Here is a 24,608-nt window from a genome sequence, read left to right as displayed (position 1 = left end):
AGTGTATGCGTTACTGGGGACTGAACCCAGGGGTGCTTTACCACTGAATTACATGCCCTGTCCTTCTTATTTTTCATTTTGAGACAGGGTCTTGCTAAATCGCCCAGGCTGGCCTGGAACTTAATCCTTCCAGTTCAGCCTCCCGAGTAGCTGGGACTATAGGCATTCGCCATTGTGCCCATCATGAAGGGCAATTTTGTAAAATGGATTAAAATTATTTTAAAAGGTTCCTATTCAGCAATCCCCCCTCTTTAGGAGAAACTCCCTTAGGAAACCAGGGAGGGCACCTGATGGCTTAGCTCCAGGAATGCCCACCAGAGAGAACAATAGAGAAAAACTAGAAGAGGATTGATGTCCATCAATAGGTCACTATATACATACAGTATGGGTCAATAAGTTATAAAATATTATTTAATAATATGGGGAAATGCTTGTGTCACAAACAGGAAGAGAAGCTACAAAAGTAATATATAGTATTATCCCAAGTGTGAGAAATATGCATGGTTCCCCCCACGAGGTACAGAAGTCTATATATCAAAAAGTCCCCAGGCACTACCTGAGAGAAGAACAAATCAGGACCAATTGTTTAAAATCAGGGAAAAATTTTTTTTTCTTTTAAACTATTTGGTTGAAGGTCAGTAACCATTCCCTATTATTATTATATTATTATTATTATTATTATTATTATTATTATTATATTTGGTACTGGGGATTGAACCCAGGGCCACTTGACCACTGAGCCACATCCCCAGCCCTATTTTGTATTTTATTTAGAGACAGGGTCTCACTGAGTTTCTTAGTGCCTTGCTAAGTTGCTGAGGCTGGCTTTGAACTCGAGATTCTCCTGCCTCAGCCTCCCAAACAACTGGGATTACAGGCGTGGGCCTCTAGCAAAGCATTTCCCAGGTCATAAAGTGCTTGCTGAAGCAAGACGGGGAGACTGAGGCTAATGAGGAGCAATTACTTGCATAGGTAGGGTCAGGACTGGGCTCATGGACTCCTGGGCTGGTGCTCAATGCTCTTTCTAAATTTTTTTTTTTTCTTAGTTCTACCACTGAGTTGTGTCCGGACCTTGGTGCTCATTTTGTCACAGCATGGCTGCCTACTTTGGAAGGATGGCTTCCTTGATTGTTCCATTCATTCCTGGCTCCCTTCTTTTCCAAAATCGAATTCGAGCCTTTCCTAAGGGTGAAGCCCTCAGACTTTCCCTGCTGCCCTGAGACGAACCACGCCCATCAGCCGGTTGGGCATCCCGCATCCCTGCCCACCTCTGCACTCTAGGTTTCTCCCATGGAAAACCCAGCAATTGCACACAGCCCAAGGGCACAAGAGGGAACCCACTTCTGTATCAGCGCTGCTTTGGCAAAGCCAGGTGGCAGCTCCGGGCTTCCCTGGGCCTCCATCAGAAGCAGGAAGCTCAGCCCTCCAGAGGTGCCAAGATGGTGCCTCCAGTGCTCATGGGGACTCCCTGCTAGAGTCTGGGCTGGTATGGGAGCTGCTGGGCACTCAGCCTCACAGAGGCCCAAAGGAGAGCTGCGGGGCCTCCCAGGTGAGCGCACGGGGGGGGGGGGGGGGCAGGAGGGCTGGCTGGCTGCCACCCACCCAGGCCCCAGATCACTGCACGACTGCGCCCTGCCATGCCCCAGCTCTGTTCCCAGTGGTTTCCGAGGAAACTAGCTCCCACGGTGCAGATGGGCTGTATTTTTAGAAAGGCGTCCTCTCCCCTCTCCTGCCCCTTCGCCTGCCTCCTTTCCGATGTGCGCACACTCCTCCATCCATCTGGGTGGGGAGCTGCAAGAAGGGCCCCCACCCTGGGAAACTCTTCCCCCACTAGGACTTTTTTAGCCACCTGCCTCCCTGAACAGCCGACTCCATTCCAGGCCTGGGCAGCCCTGGGGTGTCCCCACCCTCCCCCCAGCCGGTTATGAAACCTCCCCGGGGACCAGCCTCCCCAAGGTGGTGCTATTAAAAGGGCTGTGAGTGGGCAGCGCAGGGACAGATGGCCTGTGCTGGGGAGCGGTGGGGAAGGGGTGGAGAGAGACCCTGTCATCCAGAGAACTGGGAGTGGCTCTGTGGATGGAAAACAGGCAGCCCGGGGCGGGCTGGACGTCGTGGGGCTCCTGGACCGAGGCCAGAGTGGACATTCCCACGGTGGGGGGCAGAGAAGACGGTCATGATTTTTTTTTTTTTTAAGGCAACTGGATGAGGATGTCGTGAAACTGCCATCGACCTTCCACCCCGGAGCCCCATTAAGGTCAGGGAGGAGTGAGCAGCACAGAACAGGGTGGAGGGTAGCCCCAGGGGTGACCACAGGGATGGCTCTTTTGGCTCTGCCCCCCACCCCCACCTTGATCTCTTATTCCCTAAAGGGAACATGGGGCCTTAAAACCAAATGCCCTGGGATGAACCCCAGTCCCTCCAGGCATCAGTGGCTGGGCCCGGAGTCACCCAAGTCATGGGGGACAGATGCTCACCGCCTCGCTCCTAGACAAAGAGGAGCGCCAGCCTTCCTCCGCCCACCGCGGAGAGCTCCGGGGAGCAAAGAGACTCCATATAAAAGTGCCTTTTAACTGGAAGATTTTTATACATATTTGAAGGGACATCAATGATTTAACATCGCTGAGCAGGGCTTCCTTACCTTTCCCTGCTAATTTAAGGCAGCTTCCCCGCCCCCCACTCCCCATCTTTGTTAGAGGAAAGATTCATACCTGCTGGCTCAGGGGCTGAGCTGAAGTAGAACAGGAGGGGAGAAGGTTAAGCGAGGGCAAGCGGCCTCTTTGGCTGAGTGAGAGAGACTGTGAGAAACTCCGGGGCCAAGGAGAACTAGGGAGTGTTGAAAGCAAAGAGGGTGAGTTCATTAGGACGGCCTGCATTCCAAGTTCATGGCTTTTGTTTGCTTGTTTGTGCTTCTTCAAATGTGATTTTTCTTTCTATTTATTTATTTGTTTAGGAGACAGAGTCTTGCTAAGTTGCTGAGGCTGGTCTCAAACTTGTGATCCTCCTGCCTCAGCCTCATCCTCCTGAGTAGCTGGGATTACAGGCATGGGCCAACCTGATTCTAGGATAAGACCTAAGACGTGAACCCTTGGATTTGCTTGGGTTAAAAATATTAGTAACTGGGGTGCACACTTGTAATCCCAGTGGCTCAGGAGGCTGAGGCAGGAGGATCTCGAGTTCAAAGCCAGCCTCGGAAAAAGTGAGGCACTAAGCAACTCAGGGAGACCCTGTCTCTAAATAAAATACAAAATAGGGCTGGGGATGGGGCTCAGTGGTTGAGTGCCCCTGAGTTCAGTCCCCAGGACCCCTCCCAATATATATAATTACTACGATTGTTCGTAAAACTGTTCAATAAATACTTAAATTGATCCGTAGTAGTTACTCATCCTCCAGAATAAAGCAGTTGCTTATTATTTGTCCCCTGCCCCTTTGTTATTTTGTCTCTTATTTAAGCAATTGTCAGTGGGGAGCATTAGTGGTGGAGATGGTAAGGGGACATCTGGAAATACCCGTGGGGTTTGGCTGTTTCAATGGAGGGAGGCTCCTACCAACCTTTAGTACCTGGGGCCCAGGTGAGAAGGGTCCCTATGCAGGGGTGCTCCCTCCCCCAGCCTCGCCCGTACTGTCCCACTGAGACACTCTGGAGCCGAAAGGCAGGACCCGCACACAGGAAAGTCAGCACACTCAGGAGAAGCCGAACCCAGGGGCCTGCGGGGCAGGGAGAAGGCAAAGAGGGAAGGCGCACAGCCGTGGAATGGCTCATAGTTTTTTCAACCCTAGAGTGAGGGGGACCAGGGCAGGTCATGGTCAAGGTCCAGACCAAGCTGCCCTGTGTAGGCGGCACTCTGACAGTTATAAGATCCCATTGAAATCTGTCCCACCCACTGTCACAAGGGGCCTGGCTGGCTGCGCCCTGGGGGAGGGGGATGGCCAGGGAGAGTTGAGTGAGGGTGCTGCGTCACAGAGAAGGAATGGCATCACAGTGACGTCACAGACATGCACAGCCTACACAGCTGGCCTGGGTCCCCCTCCGTGGCTTGAAAGAGTGCAGGGAACCTGAGACCCGGGAGATGAGGGACGCGCCTTCTGGTTGCACTACCCTGGGGGCTTGGAGCCATCTAGAGGGCTGGCCCTGGGCCACTCCCTGGTGCTATCCGGACCTCAGGGCTGAGATAGCCCTGGGCCGGGGCTGGGATGAGGCCTCCCTTTGGCCTCCTTTCTTCACAGACCAGAAAAAGACACAGGGGTGACAGGTGCCATCCCCCTGCGGCAGATCCAGGAAGACGGAGACAGCTGGACACAAGAACATGGGGACAACATTTCTGGCTCAATCTCCATTTCCTCCCTCTAGTCACAGCTCCTTGATTTAGACCCAACTTGGAAGAGGCCAGTTCTGCTTTCCCCTGGTTCCTCTGAATTCCTATCCCACAACAGCCGTGCCTGCCTGCTTGAGCTCTCTCTCTCTCTCTCTCTCTCTCTCTCTCTCTCTCTCTCTCTCACACACACACACACACACACACACACACACACAGTGCTTAAGGCCACCATATTTGTGTTCTAACCCTTACTGCGGAAGCCCCAGCTGACTCAGTAGGACATCCTTCCACAGGAAGCAAAGCCCTTGCCCATCCTGTTCCCCTGCCTGGAAGGTCCTTCCTCTCCATAACTCTATGATCATTTTTTAAAAAAATCATTAATATTTACTGAGCACCTACTATGTTCCCGGCTCTGTTTTAGCACTTTGTATGTGTCGATTCATTGAATTCTCTCAAAGCTTCTCTGAGGCAGGGCCTATGATGGTCCTCGATTCGTAGCTGGGGAAGGGAGGTTCAAACAGGTGAAACAACCAGACCAAGGTTTTACCAGGGGTAAGTGACAAAACCCAGACTTGAACCAACCATGTCTGGGTTCACGGCCCGTAGGTCAATGTCTGGGCTGCATGACCTCAATAACCCCGGGATGCATGGATGAGTGGCTCCATCCCCTCACTGTAGCCCCCCCCGAGGACAGAGGCCTGACCCTGTTCATCTGTCAAACTTCATCAGAGCCCAGAGGTCGAGGCTCAATGATTTTCAAATCGAACAATTCACCAATACGAGGACAAACAGGACAGACGGTGGTTGACCTGCCCACAGAAGCTGTAGAAGGGGGACAGAGTAAACACTTTTGTCACTCGTATTCCACTGTTCCGATGTCACTTAGAGGCATAAAGCAGTACTTGCAGGCACACCACCGAGGCTTGGAGACCTCTGGAACAGGCTGGTGAGGTTTCCACAGATCTTGGAGGAAGCAGTGGAGCCTCAGCTCGTCCCCAGCTTATGCACCCTCCTCTGCTGCTCTCCTCATTCTCAGTCCCTGCCTGACTCTCTGGTGTCTCCAGGGAGGCTTGTCACAACCCCCCAATAGAGGACCAGGCTTAGTAGCTCTCTGGAGCCAGGCTCAGCCAGCAGAAAGAAAACCAGCGTGAATCCGGCAAGAAGAGGGGACACAAGTCTGGGGGAGGGAGGTCAGAAAGTCACGCCCTGAAAACCATCGGGGAAGCACAAGGCGTATCCACTAGCCACCAGGGACATGCAGGGAACTACCAGAGGGTCCTCGAGGACCAGGGAGGGCTTCATCTGTTCTGGGCACAGGGCGAGCAGACACTTTGTTCAATCTCTGCTCAGTAAAATGAAATGAATAGATGAAGGGAGGCTCACTGTTCACTCAAACTGCGAACTACTGATAGCACCCAGAGTTGGCAGGCAGCGGGTACAGGCACATGCGCTCTGCCACTGTTGGTTGGGTTACAGTGGGTTCCGTTTTATTTGGGGGACAACTTGGTATAATCTGTCAAATGCAAGTATTTTTCAGCTGTGCAATTCATCTCCAGGTATTTATCCTAAAGAAAAACCCAGGTGGGTACGGCAGGAAGTGGTGCACAAGAGGCTCAGTGCAGGGGAGTCGTTCACAAGGGGAAGCAACCTAAATGAACATCAGGAGAATAGTTAAACAAATTATGGAGCATCTGTGCCCCCGGGTACCAAGCAGCTTCAAGATAAAAGACAACACCAGCCAAGCATGGTGGTGCACGCCTGTTATGCCTGCCACTCGGAGGCTGAGGCAGGAGGATTGCAAGTTTGAAGGCAGCCTGGGCAATTTAGCAAGATCCCGTCTCAAAATTAAAAAAGGGTTGGGCATATAGCTCTGTTAGTAGAGCGCTTGCCCACCTAACATGTGTGAGCCCTGGGTTCAGTCCCCAATAAAAAGGAAAAAGGGATGTTCCACTCACACACATAGGGAAAACTTTCTAAAATATACAGGGAAAAGAAAAAAGGAACATCGTACAATAAGAAGTCTAAATAATCTCACTTATGTAAAACATGCACATACTGGACAGGTACACCTAACACATACTGGCCAATTCAAGAAGAAAATCCTCAAATGATTCAGGGTAAGCTCGAAAGTTCCCCTCTGGGGTAGGATAGGGATTTGGAAGGTTATGAAAGGGAATTTTTATTCTATACACCAGATTTTATCAAATCTTAAGATACCACGGAGCCATAAGTAGCACATTTTATATATCGAAAAGAAAATGTTTCTAGTGAAGATAGAATATTTCCTCCCTTGTATTTTATTTATGTTTTTTGGAAAAAATTCTGCTTACAGAGAAATTGCAAAACAAACAAACAAAAACAACAACAACAACAAAACACAGAACTTTTTCAGATACCTTAACCTAGTTTCCCTCAAAGTTACACAATTGTGCTTTCCTTGGGGGGTGGGGGCGGTATCAGGACCTGATCCAAGACATCACATTGCACTTAGTTGTCAAGCCTCTTCCACCAGGGACAGTCCCTCTGTTCTTGTCTTTTATGACTTTGACACTTTTTTCTTTTGGGATTGAACCTTGGGGCTCTTTACCACTGAGTCACATCCCCAACCACTTTTTTTTTTTTTTTTGGTACTGGGGATTGAACCTATGGCCGCTTCACCACCAGCACACATTCCCAGCTCTTAGTCATATTTTTTTTAAATTTAGAGACAGGGTCTCACTGAGTTGCTTAGGGTCTTGCTAAATTGCTGAGGCTGGCCTTGAACTTGCGACACTCCTGCCTCGGCCTCCCAAGTGGCTGGGGTTACCGGCGTGCGCCACTGCGCCTGGTGACTTTGACGCGTTTGAGGAACGCTGGTTGCTTCCTCTCGAGTGTCTTTGGTTCAGGTTTGTCCATTGTATTTTTTTTTTTTTTCACCATTCGACTGAAGCCAGACCTTGTGGGCACGAATACAAGAGAAACCACGTGCCCTGAGCACTAGACCCGGGCACCGGCTGCCGATCTGTCTTATTACTGGGGCTGTTAACCTTGATCACATGACGAAGGGGCTGTCTCCCTGCAAGGTGACCAGTCTCCCCTTTGCAATTAATAAGTGTCTGTGGGAAGCTACTCGGAGACTGCAAAGACAGGATCCTGTCTCTCCTGGTACTTCTACCTGCTAATTTTAACAACCATTGATGATGGCTGCCCACAATCACTGTGGGCTTTGTCTAATAATAATTTTCTATTTCCATTATCAGTCTACGTTTGTTCATGGGAACTCTCCTGTAAGAAAGAGCTCTCCCTTCTCTTCCACCTCCTCATCTATTCCATGGTTTATTCACACCACTGTGGGCTCATGGATATTGATCCGATGGGTTCAAAAATCCATTGCTAATTGTTTTTAATTTCCTGGTTCAAACTGGGTCATATTTGGCCTTTGGGAGTCCCCCAGGGCTGGCTCTTGTGTCTTTCAACATGTACCCACCATTCTTTGAGTAGTTTCTGATTTTACAGAGTTAATAGATGTTCCCAACTCATTCCCTTTTGCCTCGGCCCTGGAATCGACCCCTTCTTTGAGTTCCCTGATTCCTCTTTTGGGAGACTTAGATACCAACATCTGGATAGTGAGGGTGCTCACTGATACGGGGTGTCCTTCACCTAGGTCCCTCCGCAGGTAGGGCAGGAAGACCTAAGATACCAAAGCACACCGTTACTTCTGAATCTGTCCATCTGTATAGATGTTGAAAATCTGGAATTTTTATTTCTATTTCCTCTGTTTCTAATTCAACACCAGGGTCTCTGTTCTAACTTTCTTCCTTCAAACATGATTTACATGTTTTTCTCCAAGGGTGAGAAACATGGTTCTCATTACCCATAATATTTTTGCTTATTTGTCCATTCCTAGGGTACACACAAAGAAGTTCTGGACTTGCCACCTCATAATGAGTTCTTATTTTTCATTTTTTTCTTTTTTTGTGTGTGTGTGTGCTTATTGAAAGCGTTCTTTTAGACTTACATTCAGATTTTTAAAATCATCTCACTCATGTGAATTCTAAAAAAAAAAAAAAAGGGAAATGTCATTGAAATCAATTGGGGAGGTCTATCCTAAAATGTCTCGGCACTCTGGAGTCTGAAGCCTGTCGATCTGTCCTGGAGTCTTGACACCTGTGGTTTCTAGGCAGTTCGGGCTTCTCAGCAGCAAGGACGCTGGTGACGTGCTCTGTGTGGTCTCCAGGATTCCCTTCCAAGATGCTGACGTGCACCCTGCACATTCTGATGCTTGTGGGACAGCAGTGACAGCAAAGTCACGCTGCCCACTTTGTCAGCAGAGACTAGAGAATGCAGCCCAATTTTAGAAATGTTCAAGTGTGGAAAAAAAAAAAGTGCATGTTAGAATAGAAGTAACAGAGCTCTCCCTTAAAGTTAGATGCTGAGGCCCGGCGCCCATGTGTGAGCTCAGTTTTTCCACACACTTGGCTCTAGGTGTTAAACAGACATAATAATAGATTCCAGGATTTTAGATACGTGGGAAGATGATGGGAAAAATCTTGGGACTATGTGCTATTCTGCCATTGAAATGTAAATGAAAATATGTGACTCTGGGGCATCGTTCTTCAAAGAGGAGACAGGCCAGTCTTTGACTCTTTCTCCTGCCAGCTGGCTAGAATATAGATGTAATGACAGGAGCTAGAGCAGCCATTTTGGACCTTGAAGCAGGACATTAAAGGTGGCAGAGAGGCAACAAAGGAGTCTAGATAACTGAGGATAATGAAGCCATGATTTGTGATGGTCCATTTCCAGACCCTGTTTGTGAGAGAGGTCAATAGACGTTTATCTTCATCTATTATTATCATGAGTGTTCTGTCATACAATTGAAGCTAATCTAAATTTGGGACCTTTTTTTGTGTGTGTGGAGAGGAAGATTCAGCCTAATACGCTAAAGGAATTCAAGGCAAATGACTTTCTGAAAGGAAACAGGGACACACTAGAGCTAATGCAGAACCTGCAACTTCCTCCTTGCAGCGAGCACAATCATCCATGTGATTTTCTCCAGGAGTTGTTTTTTTTGGTTTTTGTTTTTACTGGGGATTGAACCCAGGGGTGCTTTACCACTTGGCTATACCCCTAGTCCTTTATGCTTCTTATTTTGAGACAGGGTCTTCCGAAATTGCCCAGGCTGACCTCCAACTTGCGATCCTCCTGCTTCAGCCTCCTATGACACAGGAATCACAGGCGTGCACCACTGCTCCTGACTCTCCATGAGGTTTAAACAAGTTCACCAGCCCCTTCTAACCCACCACTGAAAAGCTCACAATCATCGTATCAACATGGGTAACCAGGACCTACATTAAAAAGTTAAAAAGCTTTAGCTGGGTGCTTTTCTCACAAACTCTCAAGCCTCCTTAACGCAGGTGTCTCGTTCAATTCAACTGTGTATCTTTGCCCAATTTGGCAAATTTCCCAGAAACAAAGCAACACTTGTCCTGGATCTTGCTGCAAGATCCAAAGAGGTGCCGGGCCGGTGGTGCACGCCTGTAATCTCAGCTGCTCGGGAGGCCGAGGCAGGAGGACAGCAAGTTCAAGGCCAACCTAGCAATTTAGCAAGACACTGTCTCAAAATAAGAAAGGCTGCGGATGTGGCTCAGTGGTCAAGTGCCCCTGGGTTCAATCCCCGGTACAAAAAAAAAAAAAAAAAAAGGATTCAAAGAGGGAGGCCAAGGCAACCTAATGGGCATCTGCAACGGAGAGCAAGCCCAAGGGGGCATCACTTCCTCCATCCCTGCTCACCAAAAGCCTCTGCTCCTCTGAACTTCCCAACACACTGACACTTTGGAAAACAATGTTTGATTGGTGAGGAGGACTCTAGGCAGTTCCCAGAGTTTTCCTACCTCACATGCTTGTTGGAGGGGGCTGCCTGATCAGCGCCCACCCAACTCCTAGGTCATGTGACGACACGATGCTCGAAAAACGTTTGGCTTTTGGAGCATGTTGGACTTCAGATGTTTGAATGAGGCATGTGGATCTGGTAAAGTCTCTGCCGTTATCCACAGAAACTCTGAAATCAGAAATCTGAAATCTGGCCCCAAGCATTTCAGCCCCAGGGATAGTCTGGCTATATGTTTCTGGAGCTCTTCAAGGCACTGGAGATGACATGCTGACCATCACACGCAAAGAGTCCCATTATGGCCGTGGTATTTCTTTGGGGGGGAGGGGCAATCCATCAACAAATGCAAGTAAACCTATGGTGATCAGACATTCTAGGTGCAATGGAGGCAGTCAAGTCACAGAAGGGGGCAGAAGCAGGTTGGGGCGCTGTGATCTAGACAGAATGGTCAGAGATGTCCCCAGGCTGACAAAGGCCACATGAGCACAGATTTGAAGGGAGATGGGCGGTGATTCCTGGGGATGCTGAGGAGGATGCTGAGCACAGATGAACGGCCCAGGCAAAGGCCCTGGGCAAGTGCTTGCTGCACGGGGTGTTCAGGACAGAGGAAGCCCAGGAGATGGAGCAGGGTGGTGAGGGGGAGAGGCAGGAGGTGAGGCACTGAGCTAAGGGGCAAAGTGCAGCTCTCAGCCCTGAAGATCCATAGAAAATCTGTGTTTTTTACTCTGTGCAGACGCATTGGACAGTCTGAAGCAGAGCAGTGACAGGAGGGGCTTCTCATCAGAGGGTCCCTCTTCCTGCTGGGCGATGCCTGGACCTGGGGCTGAGGCACATGAGGGCAGGCGAGGTGGTGAGAGGCTTTGAGCTGGTTCCACAGACATTTGTTCTGGGGCTCTGGCCACTCGGGCGGGAGCAAAATGTCCTTGGTGGATTAGAATCTGAGGCCTCATTGAGGAGCAAGAGGCTGGGGAGGCCCTGGGTGTGAGCTGGGCCATCTTGCTGAGGTGACTGGGTCCGTCCCAGACTGGGTGGAGGGTCACATCCATGCCTCACCCACCCTCTGGGCAGAGGATACAGTAGGAGTCAGATCCGTTGCTGCTCAGACCAAGCTCCATGAACCTGGTGGTTTCTTTTTTGCAATACTGGGAAAGGACCCCAGGGTGCTCTACCACTGAGCTGTATTCCTGGCCTTGTGGGTTGGTTTTTTTTGTACCAGGGATTGGACCCAGGGGTGCTTTCCCACTGAACTATATCCCCAGCCTTTTTTGTTTTTTTTTTTTTGTTTTTTTTTTTTTTTTTTTGAGACACAGTCTCACTGAGTTGCTTTGGGGCTGACTTTCAGGAGCCACTGGGATTACAATCGTGTGTCACTGTGCCTGGCTCCCAGCCCTTTTTGAGACAGAGTCTCAAGGTCTTGCCAAATGCCCAGGCTGGCCTTGAACCTGTGATCCTCCCATCTCAGCCTCCAAAGTTGCTGGATTACAGGCGTGTGCTCTGGCACCCTGCAAACCTGGTGGTTTAAAGCAGCATGCAGCTTTTCTCTCTCTGTCTCTCTCTTTTACATCCAACAATTTTTATTGCATTTTTTATTTGTTCTAATTAGTTATACGTGACAGTAGGGTGCATTTGACACACTACACCAATGGAGCATCCCTTCTCATTCCTCTGGCCGTCCACGGTGCAGAGTCACATCCACAGTGTAATCAGCCATATACAAGGGTCCAGCTCTTAAGTTCTGAAGGTTAGAAGCTGGTGACCGGAGTCCAGGGCCACTCCACTCCGGGCTCAGCCAGGGAGCTGCTCTCCTGCCCTTTCTAGCGTTTCTGGCATTCCTTGGCTGGTGGCCCTTCCCCCTCTTCTGGGCCACCGAGCTGCTCCTGTCACCACATCCCCTCTCCTGCTGTGGAACATCCTCTCCTCCTCTTACAAAGATACTCGCGGATGCATTCAGGTCCCATGGATAATCCTTTGCATCTGCAAAGTCCCTTTTACCACATAAGGCAAGTTCTAGGGATTGGATTAGAAAATCTTTGGGGGCCATTAATAGCCCAGCACAACCTTCGTGCAAGAGGGAGACACGAAGATATGGCCTGTGCCTGTGGTTCACCGTGGGAAGCGACTTCCTGCTCCCTGGACTTGGGAGACTCAGGGCAGCATCCAGGGACCACTCCTCCCTCCTCTTCCTCTGCACTGGATCCAGTGGGCGCTCCTCCCCGGTTCCCAGGGACTTGTTTCACCAGAGTCTTTGCCTAGCACTCTAGCACTTTCCCCTATGCGTTTTCTGACTCTTAGGTTTTAAAAACCAGAAACTGAGCCGGGCACAGTGGCGCACGCCTGTAATCTCAGCTACTAGGAAGGCTGGGGAAGGAGGATCCAGAGTTTGAGGCCGGCCTGGGCAACTTAGTAAGACCTTGTCTCAAAATACAAAGTAAAAAGGGTTGGGGGACGTAGCTCGGGAGGCAAGGCCTCTGGGTTCAGTGACTGGTACCACCATCACCACCACCAAAACCCAGAACTTGAACTTCATGTAGTACAAACTCACTGAGAAAAACAGAGGAACAAATAGAAAAAAAAAATTACAGAAAATCCAGTGCACTAGAGATACCCACTGCCAAGGTCCCAGCACCTACACTTTTATTCATTTCCATTGCTCATCTAAACCCTGAAAAAGATGTGGTTTTTGTTTGTTTGTTTTTTTTTTTTAAAGCAAGAAACATTGTTTCGAAATATCTTTTGGACTCTAGATCTAGAGACATCTTGCTTCAAATCCTGGCCAGCCACTGACATCTGTGTGGCCTCTGGCAAATTACTTAAGTGGTCTGTGCCTCTGTTTCCTTATCTGTCAAAAGGAGGAAACAGCAGCATGTATCTCCCTGTTACAACAACGTAGAATGTAGGGCTGTGCCTGGCCTGTGGTTTGTGCCATATAACTGTGAGGTGTCTTGTATAAGCAAAAAAACAAAAAACAAAATTCCTGGTTCATCATTAGGTATCCTTTTTTTTGGGGGGAGGGGTACCAGGGATTGAACTCAGGGGCATTCAACCACTGAGCCACATCCCCAGCCCTATTTTGTATTGTATTTAGAGACAGGGTCTCACTGAGTTTGCTCAGCATCTCACTTTTGCTGAGGCTGGCTTTGAACTTGAGATCCTCCTGCCTCAGCCTCCAGAGCCACTGGGATTATAGGTGTGTACCATCACGCCTGGCTCTTTATTCTTTATTCACTATTCTTTATTCACTTTTTCCATTTATTTCTTGTGTGTGTGTGTGTGTGTGTGTGTGTGTGTGTGTGTGTGTGTGTTAGTTGTCAATGGACTTTTATTTTATTTATTTTTATGTGGTACTGAGAATCGAACCCAGTGCCTCACACATGCTAGGCAAGTGCTCAACCGCTGAGCCACAACCCCAGACCCTCCATTTATCTGTTTTGTTGCATAAGCTGATCAATAACTATTCATGGTACATTTATTAGTCTATTTAATAAAGAACTTGGACCAAGGCTATAAATGCCAGTTATATTATTTTAGTATCATTGGTTATATTTTAAAATTTTCTTATAATAAAGCACACTTTTAAAATTAAAAAAAAAACCCGTGAGTCATCATCACCATTATTATTACACATATTGGGGCGGACACCATTCGGGTGGATAGATGACCCTCAGGAGCACAATTTGCAGCTACCTGTGAATTACGGTCCCTGCTGTGCTCTTCCACTGGTCGGCAGTTAGGTTGTTTCCACTTTTTTTTTCTTCTATAAACAATGACACAATAAATATCCTTGAAGGAACACCTCTTTATTTGTTCCTAAAAATTCAACTGCTGAGTCACAGATCACACTTATTTTTGAGCTCTGGATACATCATGGCCTTGCCCTTCGTAAGAGCGGTACCTGCTTCTCCCCTGTGCAGTGGAACGGCATGCCCCTCTCCCCACGCCACCCTGGCACATCCAACGATTTGCACATCTGTCCCCTGTCCCCAGCAGACATTCTCCGGGTGCTTATCTGTGCAGCCTCCACAGATACAGCAGCGGAGTGTGCTGAAGGGAGAAACTGGCAGTGAGGATGCCAGGTCCTGTTTTCAGCCTGGGGGGGGGGGGGGCAAATCCATGCCTCAGTTTACCCCTCAGGTGAAATGTGGGCCAACAAACTTGCCGACCAGTAAACACGACTGTGGCGTAGCCAGTAAAATGGTGTGGGCTACGAGTTCCACGCATGAAAAGAGAACCCAAATTCTACACAGAACTGGTCAAACTTTTGCTTTTTAATCTCACACCAAGTATGCTATTTTAAATTGCCAACATCCAATACCAAGGCTCCCAAGGGACCACTTCAGAGCCCCAAATCTGCCATTTTTAGAGCTACCTGTGACGCCGAACCATCTTGAAAACATATTGTTTGAGTACAAATCCACCAAAAACAATTGCTTTCCTATTTGCAAACAGACAAGCTAACAAGGCACCCACAGTCTGCCCTCTGGGAACTGTAAGGAGCTTGCGAACAGGTGACAGTGTCCCGGGCTCCTTCACCAGGGTGGAGCCTTGTCACCATGCTCCCATTTTACCAACAAGGAGACTGAGGCTCAGAGATGTGAAGAATTCTCCCAGGAGCTCAGAAGCAGAGAGGAGACCCTGAGAGTCACATCCTCTGATGGCAAGATCACCACCTTCCTTGTTCCCGTTGCAGCAAGATCCTGCCAGAGTCTGGCAACTGCAGGCCTCAGGGGCATTCGTTATCAGGGGAGCCTCAGAATGGCCCCATCGCCGCCCCTTCTCTCCAGAACAAAAAGATATGCTGGGCTTGAGCAGGACAGCATGTGGGCATCCCTCCAGGTCCCACATGAGGGGACACCTAGCTTCTCACACCTGCTCTCAGAGCTGTGGAGGTGGGACACAAGGGCCCAGATGCTGTGGCCCACTCCAGCCCGCGATGCAAACCTGAGATACATCCAGAGAGGCCTGGGTTGTGCACAGAACCCAGCAGAGGAACTGGGACACCCTGAAGGAGGAGACTCTGGATCCTGAAGCAAAGCAGAGGAGGAAATCCTGGAATAATGTGATGGCAGCTCAAGGATCATGGCCCTGCAAATGCCATTTACCGCCTGCCTGCCAGATGCCACGCTCAACATCTGACACACATTCTCCCACCCAACTACTAACCAGGCCGACCCTGCCTAGCTTCTGAGATGGAATGCATTCAGGGTGGTATGGCTCTAGACCTGACACACATATCCCATACTACAGGTGAGGGAAATGACATGTGGAGAAGCTTCAAAACCAGACATGGTGGCACACACCTGTAATCCCAGTGGCTCAGGAGGCTGGGGCAGGAGGATTGCAACTTTGAGGGCAGCCTCAGTAAATTAAGGAGGCCCTAAGCAACATAGTAAGACCCTGTTTCATACACACACACACACACACACACACACACACACACTAGCTGGGATGTGGCTCAGTGATTGAGCACCCCTGGGTTCAATCCCCAGTACCAAAACCAAACCAAACCAAAACAACAACAACAAACACTGGCCCAACGCCAGGCAACACAGTTAGGAAGCCTGGGGCCACTCCAGATTGGCACTGGGGTTTGACTTCAGAGCCAACTTCTCTCCAGCTGTATGAACATGACAGAGTGACTGACCTCGTTGGTGAAGTGGGCACCATAATAAAATAGAATGGGAAAACAATGAAAAAGAGCTAAATCCATATGAGTTTTTTTCTTTTTAAGGGATGGGGGCAGGGCAGGAGGCAGAGAGTTAGAGGTCCTTCACAGCCTCCCTCAGGTGCAGCTGACGAGTGGGGCTATGTGAGCTCAGACTGGGTCAACAGCTATTCAGCACTTACTGTATGCTGCCACAATAAATGGACCCCATCCTGCCTGTGACCTGCCTGTCATCCAAAGGGATGAATCAAATTCTCCTAGTTGCATGCGACAGGAATAAAGTAGGGTGGGGGCATATCTAGAGCTGCTGGCAGCCAATCAGCCAGGGCAGGTGGAGAGCCCCATTAGGGGGAGATCCAAGATGAAGGAACCAGAGAGGACACAAAGCCTGAGAGGTGCCCACAGGACATAGGTCCCAATCATGTGTGCCACTTGGACTGTCTCAGCAGGCTTCACACCAGTTCTTAGATATGGAAGGGTCAACAGTTCCATCTTGAAGCTGAGAAAACCGAAGTCAGAGAGGTTAAGCAACCTGTCCGAAATCACCCAGCTGACTGGCAGGGGGCTGGAGTGGGAATCCAGATCTGTGAGGCAAGGAAGAGGCCAGGAGGGGGCCGGAGAGAGGGAAGTCTAGACAAAACTGCATTGGAGGGGATGTGCTGATGCCAGGCCTGGTGTAGATGTGCACTGGGAGCCTGTGACAGATGATAGAGACTAAGAGGGTCCTGCCCCAGCCTGGCCAGGGTCTTAGAAAGTGCCAGAACCTGGTGAGCCCACCTGATAATGGAGGAGGGATCCTGATTGCTGCATCCAGTTGAGATGAGGGCACACTGTATGGGGACCCCAAAACATGGACACCCCTAAAACCCCCACTCCCCTATCATTTCTTCTCCAGGATGAAGAGGAGGAGGAGGAAGGGCATCCAGGTCTGTTCTCCATGCAGGGCACTATGAAAACTCTCCCTCTAGGGACTTAACATCCAAGTTGCTGGGCCAGGCCTACCAATAAAAAAAAAAAAACAGCTGGCAAGGTTGGGGGTGGGTGCTCCCAGAGGTTCCAGGGCCCAAGGATCAGTCCCTTCTCTATGAGCTGTCAGGGGCTGCTGTTGGTTTAAGAGCCCCAAACCTCCCCCATCCTACTCCCTCCACCTTATCTCCCTCCCTCCCCTCCCCAACACACTCAGGCCCTGCAGACAGCACTCCACACCCAAAGCAAGTCTCTCTCACACTCCAGGCAGGGACCAGTTCCTTCAGTCGTTTGGCCTGTAATCCCAACTCCCTCCCCAAGAGCAGAAATTCAGTATTAGTGTTTTCAAAGGCTGCCACATTTAACCTCTGCCCTCTAGCCCCAGGCCTCATCCTGTTTCCTAAGTGCAACCACAGATTTTTGTCCCTTCCCCACCTTATAATAGGGTCCTGTCCTCATTCTCTTGTCCCAGACAGTAAGGGTCTCCAGGGTGGGACCAAACCCCTGGAGCGCCAGAAGACATCGACTGGAACGTGTCCCTTCCATGTGTTCATCTAACAGGCATGGGCTCAGCACCTCAAGTCCCAGCCTGGTGGGGTCTGGACTGGACCTCGCCTGCTGTGGGTCTAGTTCTGTCCTGGAGAGAACAGAGAAGCCCAGGTGCTACCGCACTTCCCCCCTAGGACTGTCTCCTACGCTTCTGACGCTGGCCCCTGCCCTGGCTCTCTTCCCCACCTCTTGCTCTGGGCAGTGGAACTCCAACCATTGCCCCCGGATGTGGGTTTCCAGCAGGGCATCTGGTCGCTTCTCCACAGGGGCCCCAAATCCAAGAGGTCCCAGTCATTAGGGTCCAATCTGGCTTTCTACTTTTCAAGTCACTTGTCCTCTACTCCCAACAAGAAACTTCTCACCCCAGAGAAGAGCGAAGAGCAGCTCAGATTGTCACAGGGTGCAGGAAATAAGAGGCCCTGAGCATGGTTCCTGCCAGGAGCCCAGAGAGCTCCTTCCTTTGGGGATAAGCGACATTAATTGGCGGCCTGGGGCTTCAGGCTCTCTTTCGGGGTTCTGACCCTAGCTCGACCAGTCCGAGACCCCAAGGGTCCGCTCCTATGAGACTAGAGATCGCGCCGCGCGCCGCGCGCTCCACCGGCAGCAGGGCTCAGAAGAGAACCGAGCCGGGTAGGGCGCAGCCTCAGGTGCTCTCCCGGGGCCAGGCTCCGCCTAGGAACAGGTAGCACCCGAGCTAGCTATTAACTGAATTAAATGGTGCCCTGTCCTGCTCGGATCCGAGCCTCTCCAAACCCTGCCACCACTCCCGGAGCCCGCTCCAACTAGAAAAGTAGCGGGCAGCGAGGGCCGCGCCGAGGGCGGCCGCGGGGAAGGGTCGCGGTACCTGCCAGCAATTCGATCTTGTGTCCCAGCACCTTCATCTCGGCGCCCGGCACTGCCCGGCTCGGGCTGCTGCGTCGGGGAAGTGCGCTGGGCCAAGCCGGGGCGCGACGAGGCGCGCGAAAGACGCGGAGAGGAGCAGCTGGAGAGCCGGAGCCGAGCCGGAGCCAGGCAGGAGCAGCAGCCCGCAGCCAGGAGTGCTCTCGCCGCCCCCTACGCCGCGCGGCCCCCTCCACAAAGGTTTAAAAAAATCCACCAATTGCACGGCCGCGCACCCCCAAAAGGCGCCCGCCGCCACCTGGTCGGGGTGAACTCCAGGAGGCGGATGGAGTGCACCGGGTGGGTGCGGGTGACAATACGGGTGACAACACGGGAGGGGGCCCTTGCGCCCGCTGCCCGAACAAAGAAACCTGCCGCCCCCGGGCGTCGCTGTAGGGGAGGTGCGGGAGGCTACTGGGCGGTGGCCCCCTGGGGTCCGGTGCCCGGCGGGGAACGCGAGCCGGGGTGGGGTGGGGAGGACGGACACCGCCCTCGCGTAGGCGAAATGGGGTCCCCCGGAGACTATGCGGGGTTCGTAAGCCTGGGGCTGGGGGCGCGCGCAGCAGCCGCAATAGCAAAGGGAGCGGAGGCCGGGGCTGCAGGGGCGAGGGCGCGGCGACTCACCGAGGGTGCTGCCAGCGAGGCAGACGCGCAGGCGGGAGCCGGGCCTCCGGGCGCCGCCGCCAACGCGCTGTGCAGGTGCCAGCAGCCCGCAAGCCCCTCCGCGGGTGCCTGGGGCGAGGGCGGCGCGCCGCGGGGTGTGGTGGGCGTGGGCGCTCGGCCCACCGTGCGCGCGGGGCCTGGTGACTCGAACCCGGCGGCTGTCCCGGGCGCCCAGCTTCCGCCTCCTATCTTGACCCGCGCGTCCGATCAGTCGGTGGGTGTGTGGGTGGGAGGGCCAGCGGGACGCCGCGACACGCAAACCTATCGGAGACCCCGGCGATCCGCAATCCCCCGCCCGTTTCTCACCTCCTGCGGGCACCGGGAGAAGGGCCTGGCCGCTGGGGATCTGCCCGGTGCGGTGCGTGTGAGGCCTTGGCCGCCCCTCCTGTTCCCCAGTACCGCGAGGCGTCGGGTTCCCGGGGAGAGGGTGGCCTCTGCTTCTGTCTTTGTTTGAACTCCAGGCCCTGTAGGGACTCCCCACATCCCGCCGCCACTCCCCTCCCCACCCCTGTCCCTCGGGCCCCACCCGCCGCCGCCTGGGAACCATTGGAGAAAAGCCCTGGAGGGTCGGGAAGAAGTGGGGCCTCAGGGTTCTTTGCGACATACTTAGTCCTGGGTTTTCAGAGCTCGAGGTAAAAACCTGGGTTCTGAGGGTCCCACCCAGAGCTTGTGACCAGGTTCTGTTCTCAATTCACCTGACATTACCCCAGGTAGAGGGAACAGGGAGACCAGAGTCATTTTCCGCCTCACACTGCTTGGGTCCAGTGCGAACCGCCCTCGACCCCCCAAAAGAGGGTCAGAGGCCCTGGATGGAGTTCAACTCTAGGAAATAGGAAAGATCCTCCAAAATTAATCTGGGCCAGACAGCTCGACAGGAGGGCTCCTGAGGACCCAAGTTCTCTTCAGGCTCTAACAGTAACCTTGGTTCTGCCCTTCCCTGAATTCCAGACCTTTAGGGTGCAAAAAGTGTTGGACTAGGTAATTTGGGGAATCCAGGATGGCAATGGGGTAGAAGGTCAAGAGGATCTTACAGCACCCTCTCTCCCTTTGGTGACCTTTGTGGGCCCTGTTGGGGCAGACTGTGGCCCTGGTGAATTAACCCATCCTCCAGTTGAAGACCTGGGAAGATTTTGGTGGCTCCGGAAGAGGTAATGTCCTTGCTTGAACAGCTTTGTCCAGTTTGGGGTGCAGCATATAAACCCACAGGAGGCAGCAAGTGTGGCTTCTGCACCTTGGGGAAATCCCTGCCTCACTTTCCTCCTTTGTAAAGGGTTTAGGAGGAGGTCAGTGGCCAGAAGAAGCTTCTGTCTCTGAAACCTCTTCCTTTCACTAGGCTGTGGTTCTGTACATCAAAGTCAGGAGCCAGTCCATGAGAGCACGGGCTGGGTGGACAATTTCCAGGCTGTTTGAGGTTTGGTATCCTCCAGGTCACAGTCCATGAAATTGGAGTAATGCTGACCTCAGAGTATTCTTGAGGAATTAAATGCTGAAATGTGATGAAAATGTGTGCGATGAAGGCAGACACCTGTTCTAAGTGTTCAATAAATGGTCATGATTATTATTGGTGGTGAGACCGACATGATTACATTAAAGATTCCTGAGTTCTATCCTTTTCAGTAATTTAAGATCTAGTCATTGGATAAAACTAGTTGTTGGGGTTCTAGCGAGATAATTCCTGAGGCCTTGCCTGTTCTGAATTCCTTGGGGGAACTCGGACCCCAGAAGATATAAAGGGCTGCCTGTTAAGAGCTTCGACACTATGTCATGTCTGTCTGTGTGAGAAGCAGCCCTTGGGATAGCCTTGACCTCCGGTAGACAATCTACTTGGCTTGGATAATTTGTGAACCCCAAGTGAGCCTTCCTGTGGGTCAGGTTTCTGAAACCTGAACCGGAAGAGACCCAGGGGCTATTGCATTAAGGTAGGTGCTCCAGGAATGGGCAGCGTGGCTCCTTCTGAAGGAGGCAGTCATGCCAGGCAAAACGGGTCACTGCGGAGTCAACAAAAGGGGCTAGTTGCAATCCCAGTGTGGTGGACTCTCTTCTTCTTTCTCCCTGTGGGGGAGACATGCTGTCTGGGACAGGCCGGATGGTGGGTTTTTTTAAAACTCAGGAAAGCAGAACACTGCAGAGGATCAAGCTGTTGCCTGAAACCAGGGGCTCTCCAGAAGGGTCCCCTGGCTTTGCTTTCAGCTCCTAAAAAGATGCTTTAAATGTCGCTGCCTTGTAAACTGGGCAGAAGTCTGGCTGGCCTGCACCTAGGCTGGAGGTGAGAGCAGCCTTTCCCGAGAGCCTTCCCCTCTCCGTCTGTAAACTCAGCTGATTTATTTGTTAGGGTGTTAGCTGCAAGAAACAGAGGCCTACTTCAGCTAATTTAAGCAGAAAATGACTTTAAAGGAGGGTCTGGGAGTACCCCCGCCTCAACCTGGCCTGGGGGGTTCAGGAGCCAGGCCTGACACTGCAGCCTTGGCCTGGCATTGAAACCACCACGGCTACTCCTGGGTGCAGAGGCTGCAGCTGGTGCCGCCTACAGATGTGGACACTGGACATGGGCATCTGGACAGCAGCTGGCTCTGAGACTAGAGGTATACTGCCGCCACTGCCACTGTCTTCACCAAAATGGATCCCCTGTGGTCTGGGCTTCCTCCTGCCACCAGTTTCTAATTCACAGTGCTGAGTGGGACTTCTGATTGGAGGAGCCCAGGTCACATCCTCCAACACAGCTGCAAGGAGGGCAGGGGAGGGGCCTTTTCTGATTCTCTAGCGGGAGGTGGGCTCCCACTGTGTCATAGGAAGGCCATGTCAGATGCTGGTAGCCAAAAAGTGACCAGTGCCCACTTCAGATAACAATGGACTTGTGAAACAGAAGACGAAGCACATGGATGCTTAACTCAGAGTCTGGCATGAAGGGACATGTGGTCCCTGGTCCTGTCTCTGGTCACGGAGATTCGCAGCACGCGGTAAATCCTCAGCATCAACCAGTGCTTCATTCTGATTTTTTCCGCCAGCAGGTGAAAGACAAAAGGACCTTGAAAACAGTGTGGCTTGCTGCCCTTCCAGAGGCAGAGGCAGCTCTGGTCCTGCTGCCAGGAGGGCAGGTGACTGGGTTTTTCCATTGTGGTGATGAATTGGGCTGAGTCACACCATCCCTCTCCCATCCCCTGGTCCTCTCGTGACCATGACTGGGAGCAAATAAAAAGAATTAGCGGATGGGGTTGGGAGTGAAGATGCACCTGGGGCCATGGAATCTTTCTCTCTCAGCAGATGAAGGGGTGCCAGGAACCCCTAACCCCCTGCCCCCCACAACCCCTTATATTCATCAACCAGAAGCCAAGCAGCCTGTGGCAGTGGGGGTGGGGTGGGGGGGTGGAGGAGAACTTTTCTTTCATAATATTGATTCAGTGGCTCCTAGGTGCCGAGTCCTGGGGCTCTAGGGTCCACTGGAGAACCAGAAGTGGCAGGACATTGACCTTGCCTTTATGATTCATACACTGATAAAAGAAGTCAGCTCAGAGTCCCATGATGTGGGTATCAGATACACTGCTAAGGTGTGTAACTGAGGTCACTGTGGAATGCAGTGGGGGCCTGGAGGGCCCAGCAAGGGCTGAAGAAAGAGGCATCTGAACCTGCAGAGAGGTAGAGGATCAGCAAATGGAGATGGAAGTGGGTGATTGGGAGAGAGCTCCATCCTTAAACCCACCCATTTCTCGGTCTGTCTGTCCATCAATCCATCCATTTGTTCTATATTATACCAGCCAGGCCCTGTGCTAAGCTCAAGGAAGCACAAAGCTGAGCACATAGCAGCCCTGCCCCCCACCTGGAGCTCTGGTGGTGGAGAAGGCTGGGTGTGCCTGAGCAGATGGTGCAGAAGCTGCACCAGGGAGGTGGGCGGGGGAGAACGCTGGCCTCTGCCTGGCTCTGGAATTTCACCAGCCACCAGAGTGTCTGCTCCCTGTGCCTGGCTGTGTTGCCACCCCCTTTCCCTCATAGCATGTAAGGATCCTTGTCCCTCAGGACCAGCCCTTTGCTCTTCAGGGTAACTCTTGATGTCCCACCCCTCCCCCTCTCCCAGAGGACAGCAGATCACCTCCGGTGCCCTCTGAAGATGCCCCTCTAACTCCCCTGGGAAGCAGAAGACACAGGGAGCCCTAATTAGTGCCAGGTCAAGGCAAGGGGGGGGGGTTAAGGTACACAGAGAAAAATAAAAATCATTCATAATTCCACTGCCTAAAGATAGCCAGTTTGGGGGAAACTTTATATTTACTCTAATAAAAGTATTCTTCTTCAACATAATCTTAATAGCTGCACTGTCTTTATTTTGTGGGTACATCACAATTTTTGTAATCAATTCCATATTTTTGAGCATTTAAGGAAGATGGGTCCGTTTTTCTGTCATTGGAAACAATGACCTCATAAGGCCATTTTGCAGTCTGGCTCTCTGGCCTCTGTCCTCCTGCCAGTGCCAGCCCGTCCACTCTCAGGAAGAGGCTGATGCATGCTTAAGCCAGGCTCGTCTTCACACCTGTGCAGGTTCTCTGAGGAACCCATAGGAAGGAGTGGGCTTGTCACCAACCCCCATCTTCCGACTGTGCCAACCTTTATTTTAAAGCCCAAGGTTTTGATCTTCTACTATAGTTACCTAAAGCCTTAGCTTTGAGGGAGATTGTGAGAGAGGACACCAGACTTTTCTACCATTTTTGCAGCTTCCTATTGATCTATAATAATTTCAAAATTAAAAGTAAAAACAATCCAGGCATGGTGACACATGCCTGTAATCCCAACTACTTGAGAGGCTGAGGCAAGTAGAATGCATGCTCAAGGCCAGCCTGGACAATTTAGCGAGATCCTATCTCAAAATAAGAAATAAACTGGGCGTGGTGGTGCACACCTGTAATCCTAGTGGCTTGGGAGCCTGAGGCAGGGGTATTGCAAATTGCAAGCCAGCCTCAGCAACTTAGTGAGGCCCTGTCTCGAAACAAAAAATGAAAAGGGCTGAGGATGTGGTTAAGTGCCCCTAGATTCAATCCCCAGTATCATAAGAGAAAGAAAAAAAAAAAAGAAAGAAAGAAAGAAAGAAAGGGGTTTGGGGATGTAGCTTGTTGGTAGAGCACTCCTGTTAAATTTCTAGTACCCGGGGCCAGGGTGGTGGCTCAGTGGTAGAGCACTTGCCTAGCATATGTGAGACACTGGGTTCAATCCCCAGCACCACATGAAAATAAACAAATAAGATAAAAGTATGTGTCCATCTACAACTAAAAAAATATTTTAAAAATTTCCGATACACAAAATTAAATAAATAAATAAAAATGCAAAACCAAGGCAGCCCTACAGATAAATATTTAGACTCAGTCTCAGGAGCTAATGTTTTTAAGTCTACACCTTGTTACAAGAGCAGATCAAGCCCACTCCTTCCTATGGGTTCCCCCAAAGAACCTGCACAGGTGTGAAGACGAGCCTGGTTTAAGCATGCATCAGCCTCTTCCTGAGAGTGGACGGGCTGGCACTGGCAGGAGGACAGAGGCCAGAGAGCCAGACTGCAAAATGGCCTTATGAGGTCATTGTTTCCAATGACAGAAAAACGGACCCATCTTCCTTAAATGCGCAAAAATATGGTACTGATTACAAAAGTTGTGATGTACCTACAAAATAAAGACAGCACAACTATTAAGATTATATTGAAGAAGAATATTTTTATTAGAGTAAATATAAAGTT

At 51.1% G+C, this 24,608-nt stretch overlaps 1 protein-coding gene across 2 annotated transcripts in view; it reads right to left on the bottom strand.

Annotated features, from left to right (window-relative positions):
• Window positions 1-19,273, bottom strand: part of Ndrg4 (NDRG family member 4) — a 41,959-nt gene extending 22,686 nt beyond the window's left edge. The window contains exon 1 of one of the 2 annotated variants that reach the window (XM_026395700.2): window positions 19,205-19,273. Coding sequence is in view for 1 of the 2 variants with exons in the window: in XM_026395699.2 (XP_026251484.1) it covers window positions 18,201-18,237 (37 nt within the window). In the remaining variant the exon portion in view is untranslated. Of the gene's footprint in view, window positions 1-18,200; window positions 18,259-19,204 lie in introns of those variants that run through there. The other variant, XM_026395699.2, reaches the window with a different exon arrangement.
• Window positions 19,274-24,608: the final 5,335 nt, after the last annotated feature.

Source organism: Urocitellus parryii, chromosome 15, assembly GCF_045843805.1.
Source record: "Urocitellus parryii isolate mUroPar1 chromosome 15, mUroPar1.hap1, whole genome shotgun sequence".
Taxonomy (NCBI): Eukaryota; Metazoa; Chordata; class Mammalia; order Rodentia; family Sciuridae; genus Urocitellus; species Urocitellus parryii.
This window is presented reverse-complemented; position numbering and strand designations above follow the sequence as displayed.